The 19,975-nt window shown below is 45.6% G+C and overlaps 1 protein-coding gene across 4 annotated transcripts in view; it reads left to right on the forward strand.

Annotated features, from left to right (window-relative positions):
* SECISBP2L (SECIS binding protein 2 like) overlaps positions 1-19,768 on the forward strand; it is a 989,501-nt gene extending 969,733 nt beyond the window's left edge. For 2 of the 4 annotated variants that reach the window (XM_078684798.1, XM_078684797.1), the window contains exon 18: positions 18,765-19,768. In XM_078684798.1, the coding sequence (XP_078540924.1) occupies positions 18,765-19,480 (716 nt within the window). In that variant the 3' untranslated portion in view covers positions 19,481-19,768. The remainder of the gene's footprint in view (positions 1-18,764) is intronic. The other 2 variants (XM_078684799.1, XM_078684796.1) reach the window with 1 other exon arrangement.
* Positions 19,769-19,975: the final 207 nt, after the last annotated feature.

Below are 19,975 nucleotides of genomic sequence, written 5' to 3' on the forward strand. Positions count from 1 at the left end.
TATCTGGCGGAAAATTAAGAAGAAATTAGCCATTCCTAACTTGAATTTCTATACGCCATTTAAAAGCAGCAGAGTGTTTCCTAGTGTCTTTCAAGATTATGTAATGCTTGGCTGGCAAAGACAGGGTGCCTATATGCTGGGTGATCTAGTAGAGGATGGGCAAATTTTAGCATACAGTGATGTTAGGAACAAATACAAATTACCCCCGCGTGATTTTTTTAAATATTTGCAAATACAAAGCTTTGTGTATAAACAATTGAATATACTGGATAAGATACCAATCATCGAGATGATTAGGAAAAGGAGTAGAATAGGGGCACTTTATCAATATATAGTATCAACCTTCCCGGATTATTTGTCAGCTCAAAGTGCTAAGTGGGAATCTAAATTAGGAAGGACAGGTATTGACCTAGCCCCGGTAATGGACTTTACCAGCAAGGTCATTGTCTCAGGTTCGTTGAAGACACAAAGCTATATGGCTATGTTAGATCTTTATTACACGCCAATGAAAATTGCAAAATGGGGTGCTAGGAAGGGTAATACTTGTGCTCGCTGTAATTCACTGACGGCGGATATAATACACATGCTTTACGCTTGCCCAGTACTAGTAGGGTTTTTTGATGACATCGAGCACTTTATCAATTCCGCACTCAAGATAAGCTGTTTATTGACTCCAGCACTAGTGATATTTGGGGTCGACGTGGGTAATAGCTTAGCTGGTACTCACTCCTTTTACAAATCAGCTTTTCTATTTATCGCTATGTCCCAGGCACGTCTGTGCATTACATCTCAGTGGTTATCTGCGGAAGACCCAACTTTTGCACAATGGCGAGCAAGACTGTTAGCTCTCCATAGGTTAGAATTCTCTGTTTTTTCTTGTAAAGGGGGGAGGAGCCGACAATTGGCAACCAGGATCTGGGCGCCGGTGTCCGAATGGGTTGGCTAAAGACTTACTGTGTTATTGGGTACTGATTAATTTGTTTTCTTTTTCTTATGATTGTTGCCTATTCTGCATATGTCGATATTGATTTCTAATTTTGTTAACTGCTCCACAAGTGTCTATTACTAGATTATCTACATGGATGTGCAATGTTTTCTGTGTTTTAAAACCAACTCTGCAGTGTGTATCGTAATGTGTTTCCCGTATATCAAAAACAATTAAAAAAAAGAAAATAAAATAAAATACAAAAAGAAAACATAAGATGTCGAACTCTTCTATTGTTTTTAACCACATGGGATTTAATATTTTAGATCTGAGTCCCGCCACATTCCAGAACATTAAACGACTAACTTCCCTATTGGAAGGGTCATTTCCCACTCGTTCCTCCGTTTTTAGTTCTGACTCTACATGTAAATCAGTTAAAATGCCACTTTTATCAGAGTTGTGCGATACTTCCCCAATAGGTGAATTAAAACTGTCTGTCTGCTTGACAACATCACTTTCCCCTACTACTAGCTGCCTCGCTGAGGGAGCTTGGTTTTTATTAATATTCCCCACATAATTAGTCCCTATATCCTGAGAACATATATATTTTGGCTGAAGAACAAATACGTTACTATTAGGAGTAGGTTCCATAGTCATGGAAAGTACCTTTTGGGAACTATCTACAACATTGTTTCCTGTGCCCCCAGGAAAGAGTCAATCAACACCCTCCATGCCCGTTAAGGCCACATAGCGGTTATAAACGGGTATAGAGTAGTCGGTCGAATGTTGGAAAAACTGCCTCAAATAACTTTCCTGTGTTCGATATAGGGGCCTAGGACAAACATTCTGACTTCTAAATGAGGGCCCAATATTATTTTGGAACAAGGACCTTAGATTTATTGGGGGGTCCATTAGCCCTCTAGGGTAGAAGTAGGTCATGTCACGCACAACAATTCCGCTACTACCCCGTTGCGGAAACCAGTTCACAATATGACTAATAGCTCTACCATCCCTGAAGTTTACTATAATGATGTCATCCGTTATGTCCTTTAATCTTTGTCCCAGCCAGGGAAGACGCCTGGCAAATAAGATTTCGCCGTTTATTTCTGGTGGTAACGGGCGGTTCTGTCTGAGCCAGAACATAGCTTTATTTTTCAACTGGTGCTGATCTTCCCTGCCACCCTCCTCTAAAACTGGCACTCCGGTAAGGACTACCACATACGGAACAGCTTCCGGAGGAAGTTCTTATGTACGTCTCTTAGGTGGAAATTCCCTAGCCATGTTTCCATAGTCATTCGGTTTTGGAGCATTTCCTGGGGTATTAGGTTTTCCAGGAATATTTGATTTTCCGCCTGTCCGAGACTCTTTATCTACACTTTTAGCATTAACCACTGTTGTTTTAGAGGGCATTGGTGCCAATGGCTTTGGTGTAACTTGATTAGCAATTTTCGGTGCTTTCTGAATGACAACAGCTGGGGGTAGTGCAAGAGTTGGGGCAACTGGTATAACCTTTGGTAGATCTTTAATTACCCCTTTAATTTCCTCAATTGTCTGTTCTAAGCTTCCCAGTTGTTCTGCAACTCTTTTTAGCCTCTCTATTACTGGCGATATAAGCGATTTAATTAATTGTTCCATACTACCCATTAGGTCAATACTAGTTGGATCTTGTATTTGGAAATCAGATGGAATTACTTTTACAGGTGGTGTGGGTGCATTAGATGAAGATTATACTGCATTCCCAAATTTAGTAAGGCTAAACTTTATTGGCTGAGGAGCATTCCGCCTTTTCCTCCTTTTCTTTGGGGGTGGTCCTTGAGCTCGGGGAGTTTTTAGAGAAATCTTTGTTTTTGGGATTGGGTCTGCTGATGGTGACAACGTATCAGGCAGGACCTCTAGCTCTGGAGTTGAGTTAAATGAAGAAGCTAACATATTAATGACCGAATCATTAGTTACAACTACTGGCGAGGTTCTGTCTTGATAAAGTAATGGGATGCTGTCATTAAGGGAAACCTCACAGCCCTCGTTCTCACAAGGTGTGGCGGGAAGCGGTGATAAGGCTGACTGTATTGATCCCAGAGAAGAACGCTTATTCTTAATAAGTTCAATAGAGCGGCGTCTAAGGGCCCGTCGCTCTGCAAGCGCAGTTTCTCTGTCAGTTCCTATGGTAGTCCTAGTGACAAAGTTGTCAAGAGTCCCTTGATTTTCCCCTTCTGGGAATGATGTTTTATCTTTGGGAAAAGACGTCATCTTGGTTACTAAAGTGTAGAATGTAGCTTAAATGGAGGAATCCAAAACATGGGTTCGTTTTAGTAATTGAAGGGGGGGGCCCTAGCCCAGCCTCCTCTGGCCTCTGAGGGCCACAGAGGGCCCGCCCTTTGCCCGGGCTTAGCCCGGCGCGTCCCGCACGCGTCCTCGCGGGACGAGGGACCTGTCAGATCTTTATGCGCCGCCTGGCGCGTTCCTGAAGACGTCGTTGCGCCCCTGAGGATCCTGGGGCATGTAGTTCCTAGCTCGACCGGCGGAGCCAAGCCCGGCCGGTCGTCCTCTGAGCGTGAAGGGCGGAGCCAAGCCCGGCCTTGGAGAGATGTCTTAAGGTGCGCCGGTAACGGGAGCCCAAGCAAGAGAAAAACAAAGCAGCCAGCAGGACTCGCACTCGCTGCAGGACACCAGGCGACTCGGCCCCTGTCAGATCTTTATGCGCCGCCTGGCGCGTTCCTGCAGACGTCCTTGCGCCCTATGGATCCTGGGGCATGTAGTTCCTAGCTCGACCGGCGGAGCCAAGCCCGGCCGGTCGTCCTCTGAGCGTGAAGGGCGGCGCCAAGCCCGGCCTCGGAGAGATGTCTTAAGGTGCGCCGGTAACGGGAGCCCAAGCAAGAGAAAAACAAAGCAGCCAGCAGGACTCGCACTCGCTGCAGGACACCGATTCTGAAGTCACTTTCTGGGAGGAACCGATTCATTTTCTTAAGTAGAGAGAACAGGTACCAGGCCATCTTGATTTCCTACATGATTGTTTTCCTTCAGGATTGTTTTCCTTGAGATTACGATTGGTGAGGGACTTGACATTGGGTGAAAGTTTGTGTTTAAATCTGTCTGAGTTTGTCATTGAGTCAAGTTAGGGCTAGTTGTTGCTTGTTGTTTTTGGCGAATAACATGAATTTTGTTTTGTTGGAGGTTGATAGTCCGTTAAATGCTAAAACATCCAGGTCTGAAGGAGGCGCTGACAGTGTTTAAGATGTTAAGTGTCGGGAGTACAGGATACTTTTAACATAATTGTAGTTTATTGGTCTCTTTATATTCTTTAGCCAATGTTTGGTGTGATGTGAGAGAATATCAGTTAGGGTTGTGGGTTAGATTTGCCTGCTTTAGGCTCTACTAAATCTCACCAAATGAATAACGAGGGAAGACAGCAAAAATTTGTCATACACCTGTCCACACAGTGCTTTGTCTTTGTATACTTGTTGGGGCGGTCACCAAGTCTCAAATTGAAAGATTGCTTTGCATGCTTCGTTCAGCATGTTTCTGCTCATCTTAGCTTGCAGGGACCAGTAGTGAGGTCTAGCAGATGTGAGACTAAAATAGTACAATTATAATACTGCTCGCGCTTTTCTTTCTCCTTATTACATAACCATTACATTGATCACATGTTATTCCTTTTCACAATCCTCAAAATCCCTGGGCCCGTTTTTCAATCGGTGTGATAAGACGGCACCAGCAACAAATAACATCATCCCCAAACAGGAAACGGACAGGCTAGTACCAGTCTTTGTTATATGTAGACCACAAGAAATAATCAAGACACAAATAAGTTGGATAGTATGCAAGCCAGGACACAACCGTGTCTAAAGCTAGCAGTTAGAATCTGCTGACCTACTTTGTCCCCCTACCATGGCTATGGAGGAGGAAGCTTTATATGCTATGGTGGTCAGAAGGGCAGCTGAGGTCCTGGACCTTCAGCTCCCCTCGGTGGAAGTCAAGACAAACATCTTGACGGATGTTCTGCAGCCGGGTAGCTCCTCCTCAGAACCCTTCCTAGATTTCAACGAGCCTTGATTTTATCCTTCTGGGAACCTGGTCCAAGCCCAGCACAGGGGCTCCTGTGAATATTAATATTGCCCATCACCCTGCACCCAGCGACCCAAAATTCCTAACCAACTAACCTACCACAGAGGGCTTGGTGGTCCAAGCCTCTACCTCATTAGGTGCATTCCCTTTCGCACCACGGACAGGGAATTCAAGAGGCTGGGCGGCCAGTTGATGGCAGGATCAGCCATCACCTCCACAACTGGCAAAACATCAGGTCACATTACAGTATTCCCCTGACGAAGGTATTGTGATACCGAAATGCATTGGGATTGCTTGAACAAGATGTTATGATGAACTCATGTACATGATGTAATGTACTTAAGAAGAACAAACAAGAAGAAAAAATGTCATTAAAAACATGACGTCTTTGAATATTTGAATCTTGTTGTTAACTGTTTTTGTGGTAATAACTGACAGTTGGATGTATATGCAGTTTTTTGAAACAATTTGATTTACGAAGTTGAGCACAAACAGTGCATGTTAATATTGTGTTTGAACTACGCACCCCACGGGAGCTTGTGAAAAGTGCGCCGCTCTCAAACAGTATCTGTTTGTTTGTTTAGTTTGTTACTGACGTGAGCCAGTCAGTTTGAGCGTGCAGCACCACCTAAAATAGAATCACATGTGTAACAGAGTGAATTTATACAAAAAATAGGTGTGCAGAGGATCAAATTTTCTTTAGTAAAACATCAGGTCAGACAGGTGGGTTATTCAGATATTCTGAAGAGGCTACTCCCTCCCCTTCGAGACTACCTCTCCCTCCATGCCTCCAACGTACTATCGGCTGATGGAGGACAACCTGATCCTGCTTCAGGAGGAAGTCAGCACTCTCATAGAGAAGGTTCTGGTGCCATAAGTAGGCTGTGGTTGATATTCCTGCTACTTTCTGGTCCCGAAAAAACACAAAGGCCTTCGTCCTATCCTCGATCTGCAAGCCCTCAACTACTTCCTCATAAAGGAAAAGTTAAAATCCTCACTCTGGCTCAGGTCTGGTCTGCCCTATACTCTGTAGACTGGATGGTAGCGTTGCACTTGCAAGTCGCCTATTTTCACATTCCCGTTCTGCTTGCTCATTGGCGCTACCTGCGGTTCACAGCAGGCACTTTCCATTCACAGTGCTCCCCTTTGGCCTTACCAGCGCTCCTTGGGTGTTCACCAAGGTGATGGCGGTGGAACCAGCTCCTCTGCGCAGATTAGTGGTGCCAGTCTTCCACTATCCTGACGACTAGCTGTTGAAGGCGATCTCGCCCAGACTGTCCTTTCCCACCTCCAGACTACGGTGAACCTCCTGCTTTCATTAGGGATCACTAGCAACGTGCCCACGTTAAACCTGGCTCCCTCTCAGGTGCTCACATTCATTGGAGCTGTTATTGACTCAGTGCAGTTTCGGGCATATTCTCATGGGAAACGAGTCCAGGATATTCAGGCTATGATACCGATGTTTCAGCCTCTAGCCTGGATTTCGATGAGACGGACTGTGAGGCTGCTGTGCCTCATGGCCATCTGCATCCTGCTAGTGACATTTCAGATGGCATATGCGGGCTCTGCAATGGACCTGAAGTTCCAGTGGTCGCAGCATATGGGGAATCTCTCCGACATGATCTAGATCTCGCAGGGAACTGCACAGGACATGGTCCAGATCTCAGGGGGAACTGCACAGGACCTGCAGTGGGGGTTGGCCAACTCTGATTGAGTCTGAAGCAGACCCGTCTCCCTTCCCCAACCAGATCTCACAGTAGTGACAGATGTGTCTCTCCTGGGATGGGCAGCCATTTGAGAGAGGTGGAGATCAGAGGACTCTGGTCTCGGGCGGAATCCGGACTCCACATCAACTTGCTGGAGCTCCGAGCACTTTGCTTGGCATTGAAAACTGTTCTTACTTCCTTTAAGGTTCAGCTGGTTACATACAACACAACTGGCATGTGGTACTTCAACAAACAAGCCCTGCGTCTCTTGACATTGCTAGAACAGCAGGGCATATCCCTAGTGGTTCAACACCTGTAGGTTCCCTGAATGCCAGGGTGGATGAACTCAGCTGTCGATGCCTAACTCAAAAGTGAGGAGAGCCTTTGTTCGAAAGTGCAATGTCAGTATTTTTGGGCGCTTGGTTTTCCAAGGTGGCACTCGCTCTGCAACTCTTTTTGTCTCTAGTGGAGCTTTGTCCTCATGTACGCCTTTCTGCCAATTCCACTCCCGTCCAGGGTGCTCAAGAAGATCATGAGCAACCATCCGAATTTCTTCTTGTGGCTCCGGATTGAGCAAGAAGTGTCCGGTATCCTGAGCTTCTCCAACTGAGCATTGATCCTCCGATCATGCTGCCCCTTCGGGAGAGATCTAATGGCACAGCAACAGGGGAAGGTCCTCCACCCAAACCTGTCAACTCTACACCTTCTTCAGGGAATATTGAGCGGTGGCAGTTGACAGCATTCGACCTTCCTCCTGAAGACTGTAATGTTATTTTGGCAGCCAGGCGTCTCTCTACCAAGACTGTGAACGTCTGCCAGTGGCAAAAATATGTAAAATATTGTACAAAAAGTTCTATTGATCCTCTTTCTGCTTCCCTCTCTAAAGTCCCTCTGTTTATTATGACCTTTGCCTAGCAGTGCTGTGCTCTGGGCACTCCTAAATGGTACCTATCAGCCTTGTATGCATTCTTGAGGATGCCAAACCAACCCTCTTTATTTAAATCCCCTATAGTAAATAGATTTCTTAAGGGGCTTGTACATATGTTCCCACCTGCCCCATTCATCATGCCTCAGTGGGACCTGAATTTGGTTCTCACCATCTGATGTGTGCTCCGTTTGTACCTCTGCACACTGCCTCCTCCAGCTGCTTACCAACAAAACAGCCTTTTTAGTGGCAATCATTTCTGCCATGAGGGTGAGCAAATTGCAGGCTCTGCCATCCAAGCCTCCTTACCTGACCATCTTCCCTGATAAGTTGGTGTTTCGCACTAGGGCCTCTGTCTCACTGAAAGTGGTAACACCATTTCACATGAGGCAATCAGTCACATTGCCAACTTTCTATGCTCCTCCACACCCCTCTAAAGAGGAGTAGCGACTCCACTGTCTGGACCCAAAACGAGCGTTGTCGTTCTACCTTGACCACACTAAAGAGTTCCTGGATGAACCACCAACTCTTCGTGGAGTATGTTAGATCAAAGAAAGGTCACGTGGTGCAGAAAAGGTATATCTCACAATGGGTCATCCTCTGCAACCAGATTTGCAATGCTCTGGCCAAAAAGCAGCCTTCTAAAGGTTTAACCACTTCGACGCTAATGACAAAGCCAGCTCGTCATGGGCGTTACCTGCCCTGCGCTCATGACGAGCTGGCTTTGTCACAAACAAGCCATTTGCTCCTCTTTGCGCGCACAGCAGGTAAACGCGGTAGCGCTGAAGGTGTTAAAGGCTCATTCCACTAGAGTTGAGGCTGCTGCCACGGCATTGTAATGTGGAGTTTCTGTCCTTAACCTTTGCCAGGCAGTAACGTGAGCATCGGTGTACACATTTACCACACACTGTTGCCTGGACAGTCCAGTCTGAAGGAATGGCTTTTTTGGCCGCCCTGTCCTGCAGGACTTCCTGGTTTGACCTTGTCCGCAGTCCCTTCTCCGGAGATGGTATTGCTTGGATATCTATTCAAAGGTAAGGAATCTGCATCTAGATGTCTGTCAGATGGACAAATGACTTACCTTCTGTAACGCCTTATCTGGTAGAGATATATTATAGCCGCAGATCCCTTACGGACCCACCCATCCTCCCCGCACTACTACAGGTTCTTAGGGTCCGGGTTGTTCCCTTTCAGGGCCCTAGGTTTTCAAAAAGTCACCATTATCCGTGCACTTCATGGCTCTGTGCTCCTGGCATGGAAGATCCTGAAAAGTAACCTACGTCAGTGCACTGAGGTGGCGTCCATATAGGTGACTCGAACGTCCCTTCTGGCGCGAATAACGCCTACGACATAATGCCGAGCCAACTCACACCATCTATCAGTGTGCAAGGTTATTGTCAGAGAAAAGGTCTTCTGGATCCAGTCTGAAGCCTAGGAAATTCAAAGGTAAGGAATATGCGGCTAGATTGCCTCTACCCGATAAGGCGTTCCCGAAGGTAAGTAATTTGCCCACTTAGCCTCTCTACCCAAATCATTGTTGGAGGAGTGCCTTCTGCGAACCTAGTTAACTAAGTTTTAGAAGCATCTTAAATTTTATCAGTCTTGCATAAACTAATGTTGCACAAACTTTAAATATATCTGTTTTTTTAATGAAATTGATCTTAAGTTTCTTGTTTCATTAGATGTAGCTTCCACTGTCTGCTTTATGTAAATAGTTGGATCATTAATATTTGTATCTGTTAGACTTCTAACCGCAGATTCCTTACTGTAGAATATTTGCTTTGCGTCAGTTGTGCCAGAAGTGACGTTCGTGGTGCCTATATAGGCGCCACCCAGGCGCGCTGACATCAGTTCTTGTCTTTCCGCAACAGCATGCGCAGATCCGGGAAGAGCTACCCCTTAGTCATTTTTTGTCTAGGTTCTTTTGTCTTTTTGTGGAAGTCTTTTTTGAGCTATACCTCATGGTGAGACAGGGATGTCATCAAAGAATGCAGACTTCAAGCCTTGTAGCGCCTATCACCGACAGATGTCGGTGACGGACCCGCACCTGTATGCCTTTGCTGCCTCAAGCAGGACCACGACCAGAAGGCTTACCCCGACTGCAGCGCCATGCACCTGAAGACCTTGTGGGTGCGATCCCTCAAGATTATGGCTGTTGGACATGCAATCCCAAAGTAGTCGCTGCATTCTAAGTTATCGAGCCACACTGGTAAGTTGAAGACCTATAAGAACAAAAAGAAGTTGACCCTTGCTTTGAATTTACCTCGTCCGTCGGCCAACGAGACAAGGGATTAGCCATTGAGGCTGGCTCTATGGTTAAGCCAGCGTCGGGGTCGGCTCTGCTCCTTTCCCACTTTCTGTGAACCGTGCGCGATTTTTATGAGGTCATGCACCTCATCTTTGGGCAGCCTTTTCCTTCTGGCACGCCTTCGAGACCTACAGGTTTGGGAGGGACCCCTACTGGACACAGCCGGCACCGGTTGCCCACCTAAGAACCGTGGATGGATCTGGATCAGTGCCGGTTGAGCCACCGCGACCTTCCCTGATGCCGGTCCCAAGGCCGACGCTCCCGGCGCCCACTGGTGGTGTCATCGCCATTCTCATTCCTGACTCCGACACAGAGCCGAAGGGGCGTTGTCTGACTCCAACTGGAGCCATGCCTTCCTACGGGCTAGGACTATGGGCAGATTGGGAAGGGTTGCTGGACCCTGAAGAATACAGCCTTTTGGAGAACTGAACTGGGCTGAAGATTTGGGTAAAGCCAGTGGATTGGACACTTCTTCAGAAACTGGCATGCTTTCTCCCCCTACCATGTATACGGAGTGGGAAGCTTCTTTCGCAGTGGTGGTGCAGAGGTCAGCTGAGGCCCTGGATCTTAGCTTGCCCTCGGTAACAAGACTAATGTCTAGACAGAAGTGCTTCAGCTGGGAGTGTCCACATCAGAACCACTTCTCCCTTTCAGTGAGGCAGTTACTGACTTCCTGCTTGGGACTTGGTCCAAGCCCAACAATGGGGCTACTATAAGCAGGGCAATTGCCCTCCTCCACTGCCACGCTCCAGGGGACCCAAATTTCCTCACTCAACACGCTACCCCGGAGAGCTTTGTATTCCAATCCTCCACTTAAATCATTACACATTTCATACCGCACCCCCGTACAGGGAATCAAGAGGCTGGCTAATCTTGGAAAGATGTTTTCTTAAGCTAGGCTGGCACTGAGGTCTGTGAACATTGCATGCCTTTTGACCCGCTATTCCCATGCACTGTGGGATACAGTTGCCCAGGTTCTGCCAACGGTCCTAGAGGAGGCCTGGGCCATGCTCTCTCAGGCTATTGCCAATGGGAGTGATGCAGCAAAGTTCACCATCTGTTGTGGACTTGGCACTCCCAATTCACTAGGCAAAGGGGTTTCGTCAACAGTGTTCCTGCACCGCCATGCCGGTTTGAGGATGACTGTCTTTTCTGGGGATGTCCAGTCCTCACTCATGGAGAAGCCCTTTGGTGGCTCCCTTCTCTTCGGATACAATGCGGATTCCGCGCTGGAGCTTTAAGGACAGCAGGGTTACGGGCAGGTATTGGGTCTTTCTACGGCCCCTGCTCCCTTTTGGCCTCAACAGCTCTCCTCGGGTGTTCACCGTGTCCGTACTTCTCGAAATGGCCATCGCTCTTTTTCTGATCTTGCCCCTCGGCTGTGGAGTAAACTGCCCCCCCCCACCTTTTATCCATTTCTGAACACAAACTCTTCCGTGCTAGTCTTAAACCTGTCTGTTCCCGAAATGAGGCTCGCCGTTGCCTGGAACATCTTTTCGGCACTGTTCAACTGTTTTTCTCTGCCCAAGAGCCTTGAGACCTTGCGGTGATAAGTTGTGCTCTATAAAAACATTTGACACCTGACCTGACCTGACCAAGGTGATGGTGTTGGTTGCAGCTTATCTGTGGAGATCAGGGGTGCCAGTCTTTCCCTATCTTGACTACTGGCTGTTGAAGGCGGTCTCGCCCCAGGCTGTCCTCTCCCCTACAGACTATGGCAGACCTTCTGCATTTACTGGGGTTCACTATCAATGTGCCAGAGTCACAACTGACTCACTCTCAAATGCTCCCTTTCATCTGAGCTGTTGTGGATACTGTGCAGTTTCGGGCCTTTGCTGAACTGGTCCAGAATATTCGGCCCATGATACTGATGTTTTAGCCTCTAGCCTGGATTTTAGTCATACTGCCTCTGAGACTGCTGGACCTCATGGCCTTCTGCAACCTGCTTGTGACGCATGCCCATTGGCATATGCAGGCTGTGCAGTGGAACCTGAAGTTCCAGTGGGTGCAGCATCAGGGGAATCTCTCTGAAATGGTTCAGATCTCAGAGGGAACCGTAAACAAACTGAAGTCGTGGCTTACGAACCGCAATTGGGTCAGCTGCTGACCCCTTTCTCTTCCCCAACTAGATTTGACAGTAGTTATTGAGACACTCCTCTGATGAAATGGCCATCTGAGAGAGGAGGAGATCTAACCTCCCCCCCCCCACCCAGGTAAAAAAAATGCCCTGGCCTGTCTCGACTCTTGAGATGGCCTTGATAAAGCTACTTCTCCGTGTTTTAATCTCTCTGTGAGTTACGGGAAAATCAAATCACTTACCATGTCCTTGCTATGGAGCAACCTAAAAGCTCTCATGTCCACCACTGTACCTTAATCAATGCAAGATCCCTGATGAAAAAACTATTTAAATTTGCTAATTTCCTAGATGTAGACATGTTGGTTATAGCATTTATTACGGAAAGTTTGGCTGACGCCACACCTGGCCCGTACCTAGTGGCTGCAATTCCAGCTGCATATGCAATCTTGGGCATGATCGTAAGGAGAAAAGTGGTTGAAGCTACCTTCTCTTGTCTCCCGCCATTGTTTGGATGTGAGGCGCTCTAATTTAATATCGAACTAAGCAAGATTTGTTCATGTAATGGCTTCCTCATTTATTCCTCCCCCCTTCCCCCCGGGCCAAGAGCAGCCTTTACTCAGGCCTTAATTCAACTAAAAAGATAGCAGACTAAACCATTCAGGATTTAAAATCATTTGGTTTTTTTTTCCATTTAGAAAACCTCTTGGACACAGACTCAGAAATCAGTTGGATTTGATGGCCAGTCTGGAACTAACCCAATTGGTCAACGGCCCTACGCATAAAGGAGGGCACATACTTGAAGGTATTTTTGATGGTATCATTTCAGGTAATCCCCTCCATGTCACAACATCTTTTCCACTCATCTGGACTGAAAATCAAGTGGTCATGTTCAATGTAAAGACAACAACTTAAGTGCCTAATATCAATCAGTCTCAATAACCTAGGTCAACTCGTCCTTGGCACAAACTAGATGCTGATTTACTTAGCTCAGCACTTGCTCAGCCTATGACTACTCATCTTAATGTTACTGATACTGCTACCACAAACTATGATAGATGGCTAGAAACCACTTTAAACCAACTAGCCTCAGCACAGAAGCCACAGATTCTCCCCTTGTGAACCTTGGTTTTCTGCTGAACTGTGATTACAGAAACACCGCCCTCATAGGCAAGAATGTAAGTGGTGATTAAACTATGACAGCGTGGAAAAGGAGATCTATAAAAGTACTATCCTACCCTATAAGGAATTGATCCAGCAAGAAACTGATTCAATAAAATTGTCATCAGAAAATTCTCCAAAAGAATTGTTTAATACAATAAAAACATTAGGTAAGCTCCAAGACAATAAAAATAATATGGCCTGTCAAACGTTTTGTAATACTTTTGCTTCACTTTTCCAAACTAAAGTAAATGATGTTTATATCAACTTCTCTAAAAATAACAAGGAACTCACAGATCAGTCACTTGGAGATCTAACTACCAGGGGCCTTTATACTGCTAACGTATTGTAGGAGTAGGGTCTGCTTCTATGGTTACCCCCACTTTTTGCTGTGATTCACTGGTTTTTCGACTTTAGTATGGCTCTGGCCCTGCTAATCAGGCCCACAGCCTAGCTGTACTCTCTCTAAATTGATACCATGTACTTTAGGTACATACCAGATTGGTTACTGGGTCACCCTTGTGAGCCCCTGTATATGGTACCTTAGGTACCCAAGGCATAGGTGCACCCTAGGCATACAAGGGGCTACAGCATGTATTGTGCCACCCCTGGTTAGCCTTCCAAATTGACACCACAGGTCTGTTCTTACAGCCTGGGTAAGGTGGTGTATTCACCCCTTACTTAGATATAGTATATCTATATCTACCTTATATATAGACACATAGTAACCTATAAGTCACTCCTATGGCAGGCCTTGACAATCCTGGAGGCATAGTACTTGGTTTTGTGTGAGAGGGTGCCCTAGCATGAGCTGAGCCCCTCTGCATCTTTCGGAACCATCTCCTTATAGCTGTTCTAAGATATAGCCATATCATATACTCTTTAGTGCATTCTAATCCTTGCGGTTAATGCTAACTTTGGTTTGGCTTTATCAAAACATGTTGTGTAAGGTGTCAAACACTTTGGAGTACTACCACCCCACCCCGCCAATTCTGGCGGCGGGGGTAACATTCCACCTTTCTAGAGGGAGAAGACATGTAGTTACTGTTAAACCCGTTTAAAGTTAAACAGAGCCCCAGCATCACAAAATGGATGTTGCTGCCACAGACACGAGTCTGCCCTCCTCCTGCTGCTGGACGAAACTCCGGCAGGGGAGGCCTGAACAATAGGTTTCCTGTCCAGGGAGGTGCCAGACAGGCTTTAGTGTATTGGGGCAGAGAGGGCTGCATTCAGTAAATGCTTTCCAGACACTGCCTGGGGCACACAAGGTGCTCCATGCATTTCCCAGTTCAAACCCGTTGCTGGGGCACTCAGCCCCAGCTCTGGCGTGAAACTGGACAAAAGGGAAGGGGTGTAACCACCCCTCCCCAGGTCCACCCATGGGAGGGACCTTAGAGTTAGTCCAACCCCTAAACTTACTATAAGTATAGAACCCCAGTCCCTAGGACTTTAGATTACCCTGGAAAAAACTCTGCAACATATATCCTGGACCCTCGACATTCCATATCGACTGGAAGACGGAATAAATCTCCCTTGTGGTCAAGGAGTGACCACCCTGTTCAAACAGGCACCAACAGCATTTTCGAGGCTCCCGCCAGATCCCGAAGAATCTGCGACACAGGACACGGACTTCCAGTCATCTCTGACCTGCGCTCCCAGCAAAGCTGAGACCTGTGGCGGACACGAGAGACGTGGGACCGGAACTCCTGGACATCCTGCATTTCTGCTACTGCACCTACTTCCCGAAGTTGTGCATTGGGGTGCTTGAAGCCTCATCCACGAGCACCTTTTGCACCGAGGCACAGAGGCCCACACTCCACGAGTGTCCCGTGGGCCCGCTTTGTGCATTTCAGCTCGACGTGTCTTCGCGGTTCCTAGTCCATTGGCTAGTGAGCCTCCACGGAGACCAATCCTTGATTTACTTTGCTTTCCTGGTTGCTCCAGGCTTGCTCCAACTCCTCTCCAAAGGGGGAGTTCCTAAAGCCTTGCTGGTCTGCACTGAAGCCCATCTCGACATCTTGCGTGGATTGCGTTTGCCAAGGCTTGTTGGGTCCAATCCGGATACCGATACCGTAGTCAACTAGGTCCTTCGTGGGACAGCTGGAATCTAGCTCCTGGTCGTCGTCAATGCCTCCTGGTCCTCGTGGCTGAAGAGACAAGCCTCACCTTTTCACCTGAAATCACCCGACATCGGCTGGCATCTTCCTATCGCCATCCTGGTCACTGGCTAGTGGCCCAGACTCTCTCCTCTGCTTTCAGGTCCTTCACATCTCCGATCCACCCTTGGATCCACCCCGACACTTTTCCTCTGGTCGCCTGCAGCACTTCTTCGCAGCTCTCCATTGGAATTGACGACGAAAACTGACACCAAAAGGCACCTATGCACCCGGCTTCCCTGGGTGAGGTAACATGAGTACTCCGGTGCTCCTCTGGGTCTTGACTCTCGAAGTGTCCTAGTCTAAAAGGGTTCCATCATAGTTCACCTAGAAGCACCCTTATACTGTAACTTTGTAACTTGTTCGTTCTCCATAGAAAGTCAATGGTAACCCGCGGCTGTGTTTAGACACTTCACACGTCTTCCGTGGGCCTCCTACATCCTAACCTTTGGTGGTACTAGGCAGCCCCAGCGATTCTACAGGTCCTAGGCCTGCTTTCTAACTTTCACGTGGTTCTTATACCACTATTTTAGTATATGGTTTGTGAGGCCCCTAGGGCATAACGTATACTGTGCAACTTCTGGTATGCTAATTAAGTTCCTTGTATTGTACTTTTACCTCTGACCTCATAAAGAGTGCAGAGGGGTTGTGTTTAGAATAAATACATATATATTTGATATATACCTTGTGTGGTGTGCTTTCATTTGATCATTCAAGAGATTATAATTGGTAAAACAACTTGCTTAACTCATCTCCAAGTCTTAGCCTGAAGGCTGCTCTCCACAGCTACCACTAGGATAGCTTTCTATAAGGTTGACTTGATAACCTACCATCAATAAGGGTCGTTTGGACTGGTGGAAGGTGCCCACTAGAATAGTGGACATCATATACCAGGCCAACTTCTCACACGTATCACTAGGCCCTGGCAATGCATTCAATTTGGATCAAAACTCTCTAACTCTGTCTTCGTTTTCCCCACTAACAGTTGCCCAGATTAAAAACCTGATCAATCAAATGCAATCTTGTTCTCCTTTGGATCCCTGTCCCCCAAAAGCTTTGCATCTGATTCCTATAACGGTTTTAATCTATTCAACAGATTTTTTCAACTTGATGTTTAGTACTGGCTGTTTTTCAAAAGCCTGGAAAATAGCCGCAATCCGGCCACTTCTCAAAATATCGAATCTAGACACCTCAGATCCTAATAATTGCTCTTACCTGTGCTGTTGCAGGGGTGACCGCCATATGAATTGCCAGTCCCCCCACTCTTTCATGAAGGCCACGGGTGGCCCAAGGTCTAGCCATCCCACTGTGTGTGCTGATTCCACCAGAGCTAAAGTTGCAACCATGCCGTTAGCTTGTGTATTTCTGGTACTGGATATCTGCCTGGCAGCAGCGTCGGCCTCATTGCACACGTTCACCAAACATTACTATCTGGACAGTCAGGTCTGTAGAGATGGGCATTTTGCCAGTTCGGTCCTGCATGTCTTCCTAGTGTTAAATTGGTCCACAGACCTACCACCGGGGAGCTATTGCTTAGGTATCCATTCTAAGGTAAGGAATCTGCAGCTTGAAGTCACTGTCAGAGGAATAAGTTTCTTACCTTCAGCAACGCCTATATTTAGATGCATATTCCATACCAACCCACCCATCCTACCCGCTCCGAACTGATTTCTAGGGATAAGGTACTTCCCTTTCAGGGCCCTAGTTTTCCACACCAGTGGTCAGTGTACTTCATGGTTCCACGCTTCTGGTGTGGAAAGTCACAAAAAGTAATTGACATCAGCGCGACTTGGTGGCGTCTATATAGGCACCGCAAACGTCACTTATGGCACAGATGACACCAATGACTCCACGTGGAGCTGAACAACGCCACCTACCTTCGCCCCATGGTACTAATCACGAGAAATTTGTGGATCCAGTCTGACAACTGGGGAATATTCTCAGATAAGGTATCTGCTGCTAGATCGAGTCTCTACCAGATACTGCATTACCGAAGGTAAGTAACTTGTTCATTTGTAGTAAAGCAGCCTGCACCTAATTTCAAACCCTTTAAATGCATCTCTTTGCAGCTTGCCATCTGGTATGTTCATTGTGATATACAGTATTATGATTTCTTTTCGGTTCAAATAATGTTTAATAGTAAACTGAACGTTACTAGATCCAGCGGGAAGGGGAAAATACATACTAAATCAATAGATTTATGGGGGAAAATTAAGGGAGATGAGTCTAAAGGACTTCACTGCCCTGTTACAAAGGGAATGTGAAGTAGACAGTCCAAACGGAGTGTTGGAAGACTTTAATTTCATTGTACTCAAAACTCTGTGTAAACTCTTTGCTAACTGATGTACAGACATTGACTGTAAATGGAATAGGATTCCTGTTCATTATTAATATATCTTGGATATGTAAATGTCTGTGGGTGTTTTTTAAACACCAAATTATGCACTTTATGCAGTTGTGGCAATACGTTATTATCTATAGAGAATGTTGCATTTTCACAATGCTTTTGTCAAATAACTTAAGCTGTTTAAACTGCACTACCAGCTCCTACTTTGAAGAGGTCAGATGTTACTCTGAAAGGTGCAAATCACTTGAAACACTAAAAACAGGAGTGAGTACTTTACAGCTAACTTCAGTTTACTTGCATAAAGTCCCCTATACTCAAATGATTGCATTATCTACCTTTTGGAAGGTAGGCTTGCATAATTCATTTGGATGGGATTGTTCTCTTAAACCCTTATGATATGTTTCCTCGAAAATTGGTTAGATTTTCTCCACTTGCTGAGTTGCTAATACTTTGGATACTGGTTAACACCAGGAGCTGGGAAAATCCATCCCATTATGAGGTAGACACTGAGGGTCTACTAAAAAGTAAGGTAATTCTTGTGGGAATCTGGTGACCACTGGTAATTCCTTCTTTTTCCTCAGACTTCCACAAGGAGATTTAGGCTGTTTCCAGCAGCTGTAATTTCTATGTGAAAATAAGACACTTACATGTTATAACAAGACTTGTTAACTGCTCTTCTCGTCACTCACAGAATTAAGAGGCCACTTGTAATGGGCCTGTGTCTACTCTCTCAAAATAAATGTAAATATTCATACTTGTGATACTCATAAGTTATTTAAATTACTAATCAAGTGATCTAATAAGAGAGTACTTACAGGAGAGATGTATGCATTGTTATTGTTTAGATTGTTCTGAGATACACCTGACATGGAGCATTCAGTTTAAATGTTCTCCTTTCTGTATATTTGTGCCTTGTCTGCTCTTTTTTTATTACCTGTTTGAATTTCTGTTCTCTGTGCTTGAGGATAGTGAAATTGTCAAACGCTGTTCAACTGAAATTTGTTCCCACAAATTCTAGCCAAATGATTGTCTCCATATGTTATCTAGTACTGAATAGTTTTCTCTTTTAGACCTAAAATATATTTTTGTAACATTTGCAGACACTAATTGGAGGAGCATGGTGGAAACATCTGATGGACTAGAGTTACTTGAAAATGAGAGGGAGCCAGCAGTGATAACCACAAGTCCTGACCAAATATGTAAAATTCAAGAAGACAACTCCACTATCTGTAAGCAACCATTAGGTACGGTCTGCAAACAGCCATTGTCTGGCATGGGTAACTCTATTTCTGTGGCAAGTTTTGGAAAATCAACTCCAGCTGACAAAGAGGAAGTAAAGCCAGATGACAATCTGGAATGGGCCTCTCAACAAAGCACTGAGACAGGATCACTGGATGGCAGCTGCAGGGATATTTTAAACTCATCTATGACTAGTACCACTAGCACTCTAGTACCAGGAATGCTTGAAGAGGAGGAAGAGGATGAAGATGATGATGATGATGATGACACTTACACTGACAAACCCATCTCTGTAGGGATACATCTTAACAGTAGAATAGAATCCTGGGTGTCCGAAACCCAAAGAACTATGGAAACCCTACAACTAGGTAAAACCCTTAATAATGTAGAGGAGGATAACATTGAACACAGTGAAGTAGAAGAAGAAGAAAACTCTGAGCAAGCGGATCTACTAGCTAACCATGAAGAACTAAGTGATAAACTCATTGGTAATATCCTACAGAAGCCCAGCGAAGCTACATTTTCACATAAGGAGAATACAGAGTCTATTCCAAAGCAACCCTCAGGGGGTTTCTAATGTGCAGTTAACTCCTATAAAGGTTGCAGCCATTACCCAACATGTTTCATCTCAACATTTTGCACTTTTGTTAAAAATGTAATATGGGTGTTATATTCATAAAATAATTATTTTTATAGCTTTGTACTTGTTTCACTAAAAGGAAATGATTTTCACTATACACTAGCTTATGAACATAGTTAGGGATCTGATTTTAACCTGTTTTTTTCCTGAAATTGCTTTATGCTCCAGATTGCACATTAATGTTTATTGGCATAAACTGTCAATAGAAATAAAGATTCAACACAATTTACCACCTGTTTTCATTGCTACAAATATTGGAGTACTTTGTGGCTTAAGATTAAATGATACCTTTAATTGATTCAGTGGTGAGGTGTGCAGCCTGGGTTGCATTACCTATTTTCTTCTACATGTGTTACTTTCTCCATTAGGACATGTAGTGCAGGAATGCTCAGGTAAAGGTGGTGCCCTTTGTAAGTATGCAGCACAAACACA

This window comes from Lissotriton helveticus, chromosome 3_2 (assembly GCF_964261635.1).
Source record: "Lissotriton helveticus chromosome 3_2, aLisHel1.1, whole genome shotgun sequence".
Classification (NCBI taxonomy): domain Eukaryota; kingdom Metazoa; phylum Chordata; class Amphibia; order Caudata; family Salamandridae; genus Lissotriton; species Lissotriton helveticus.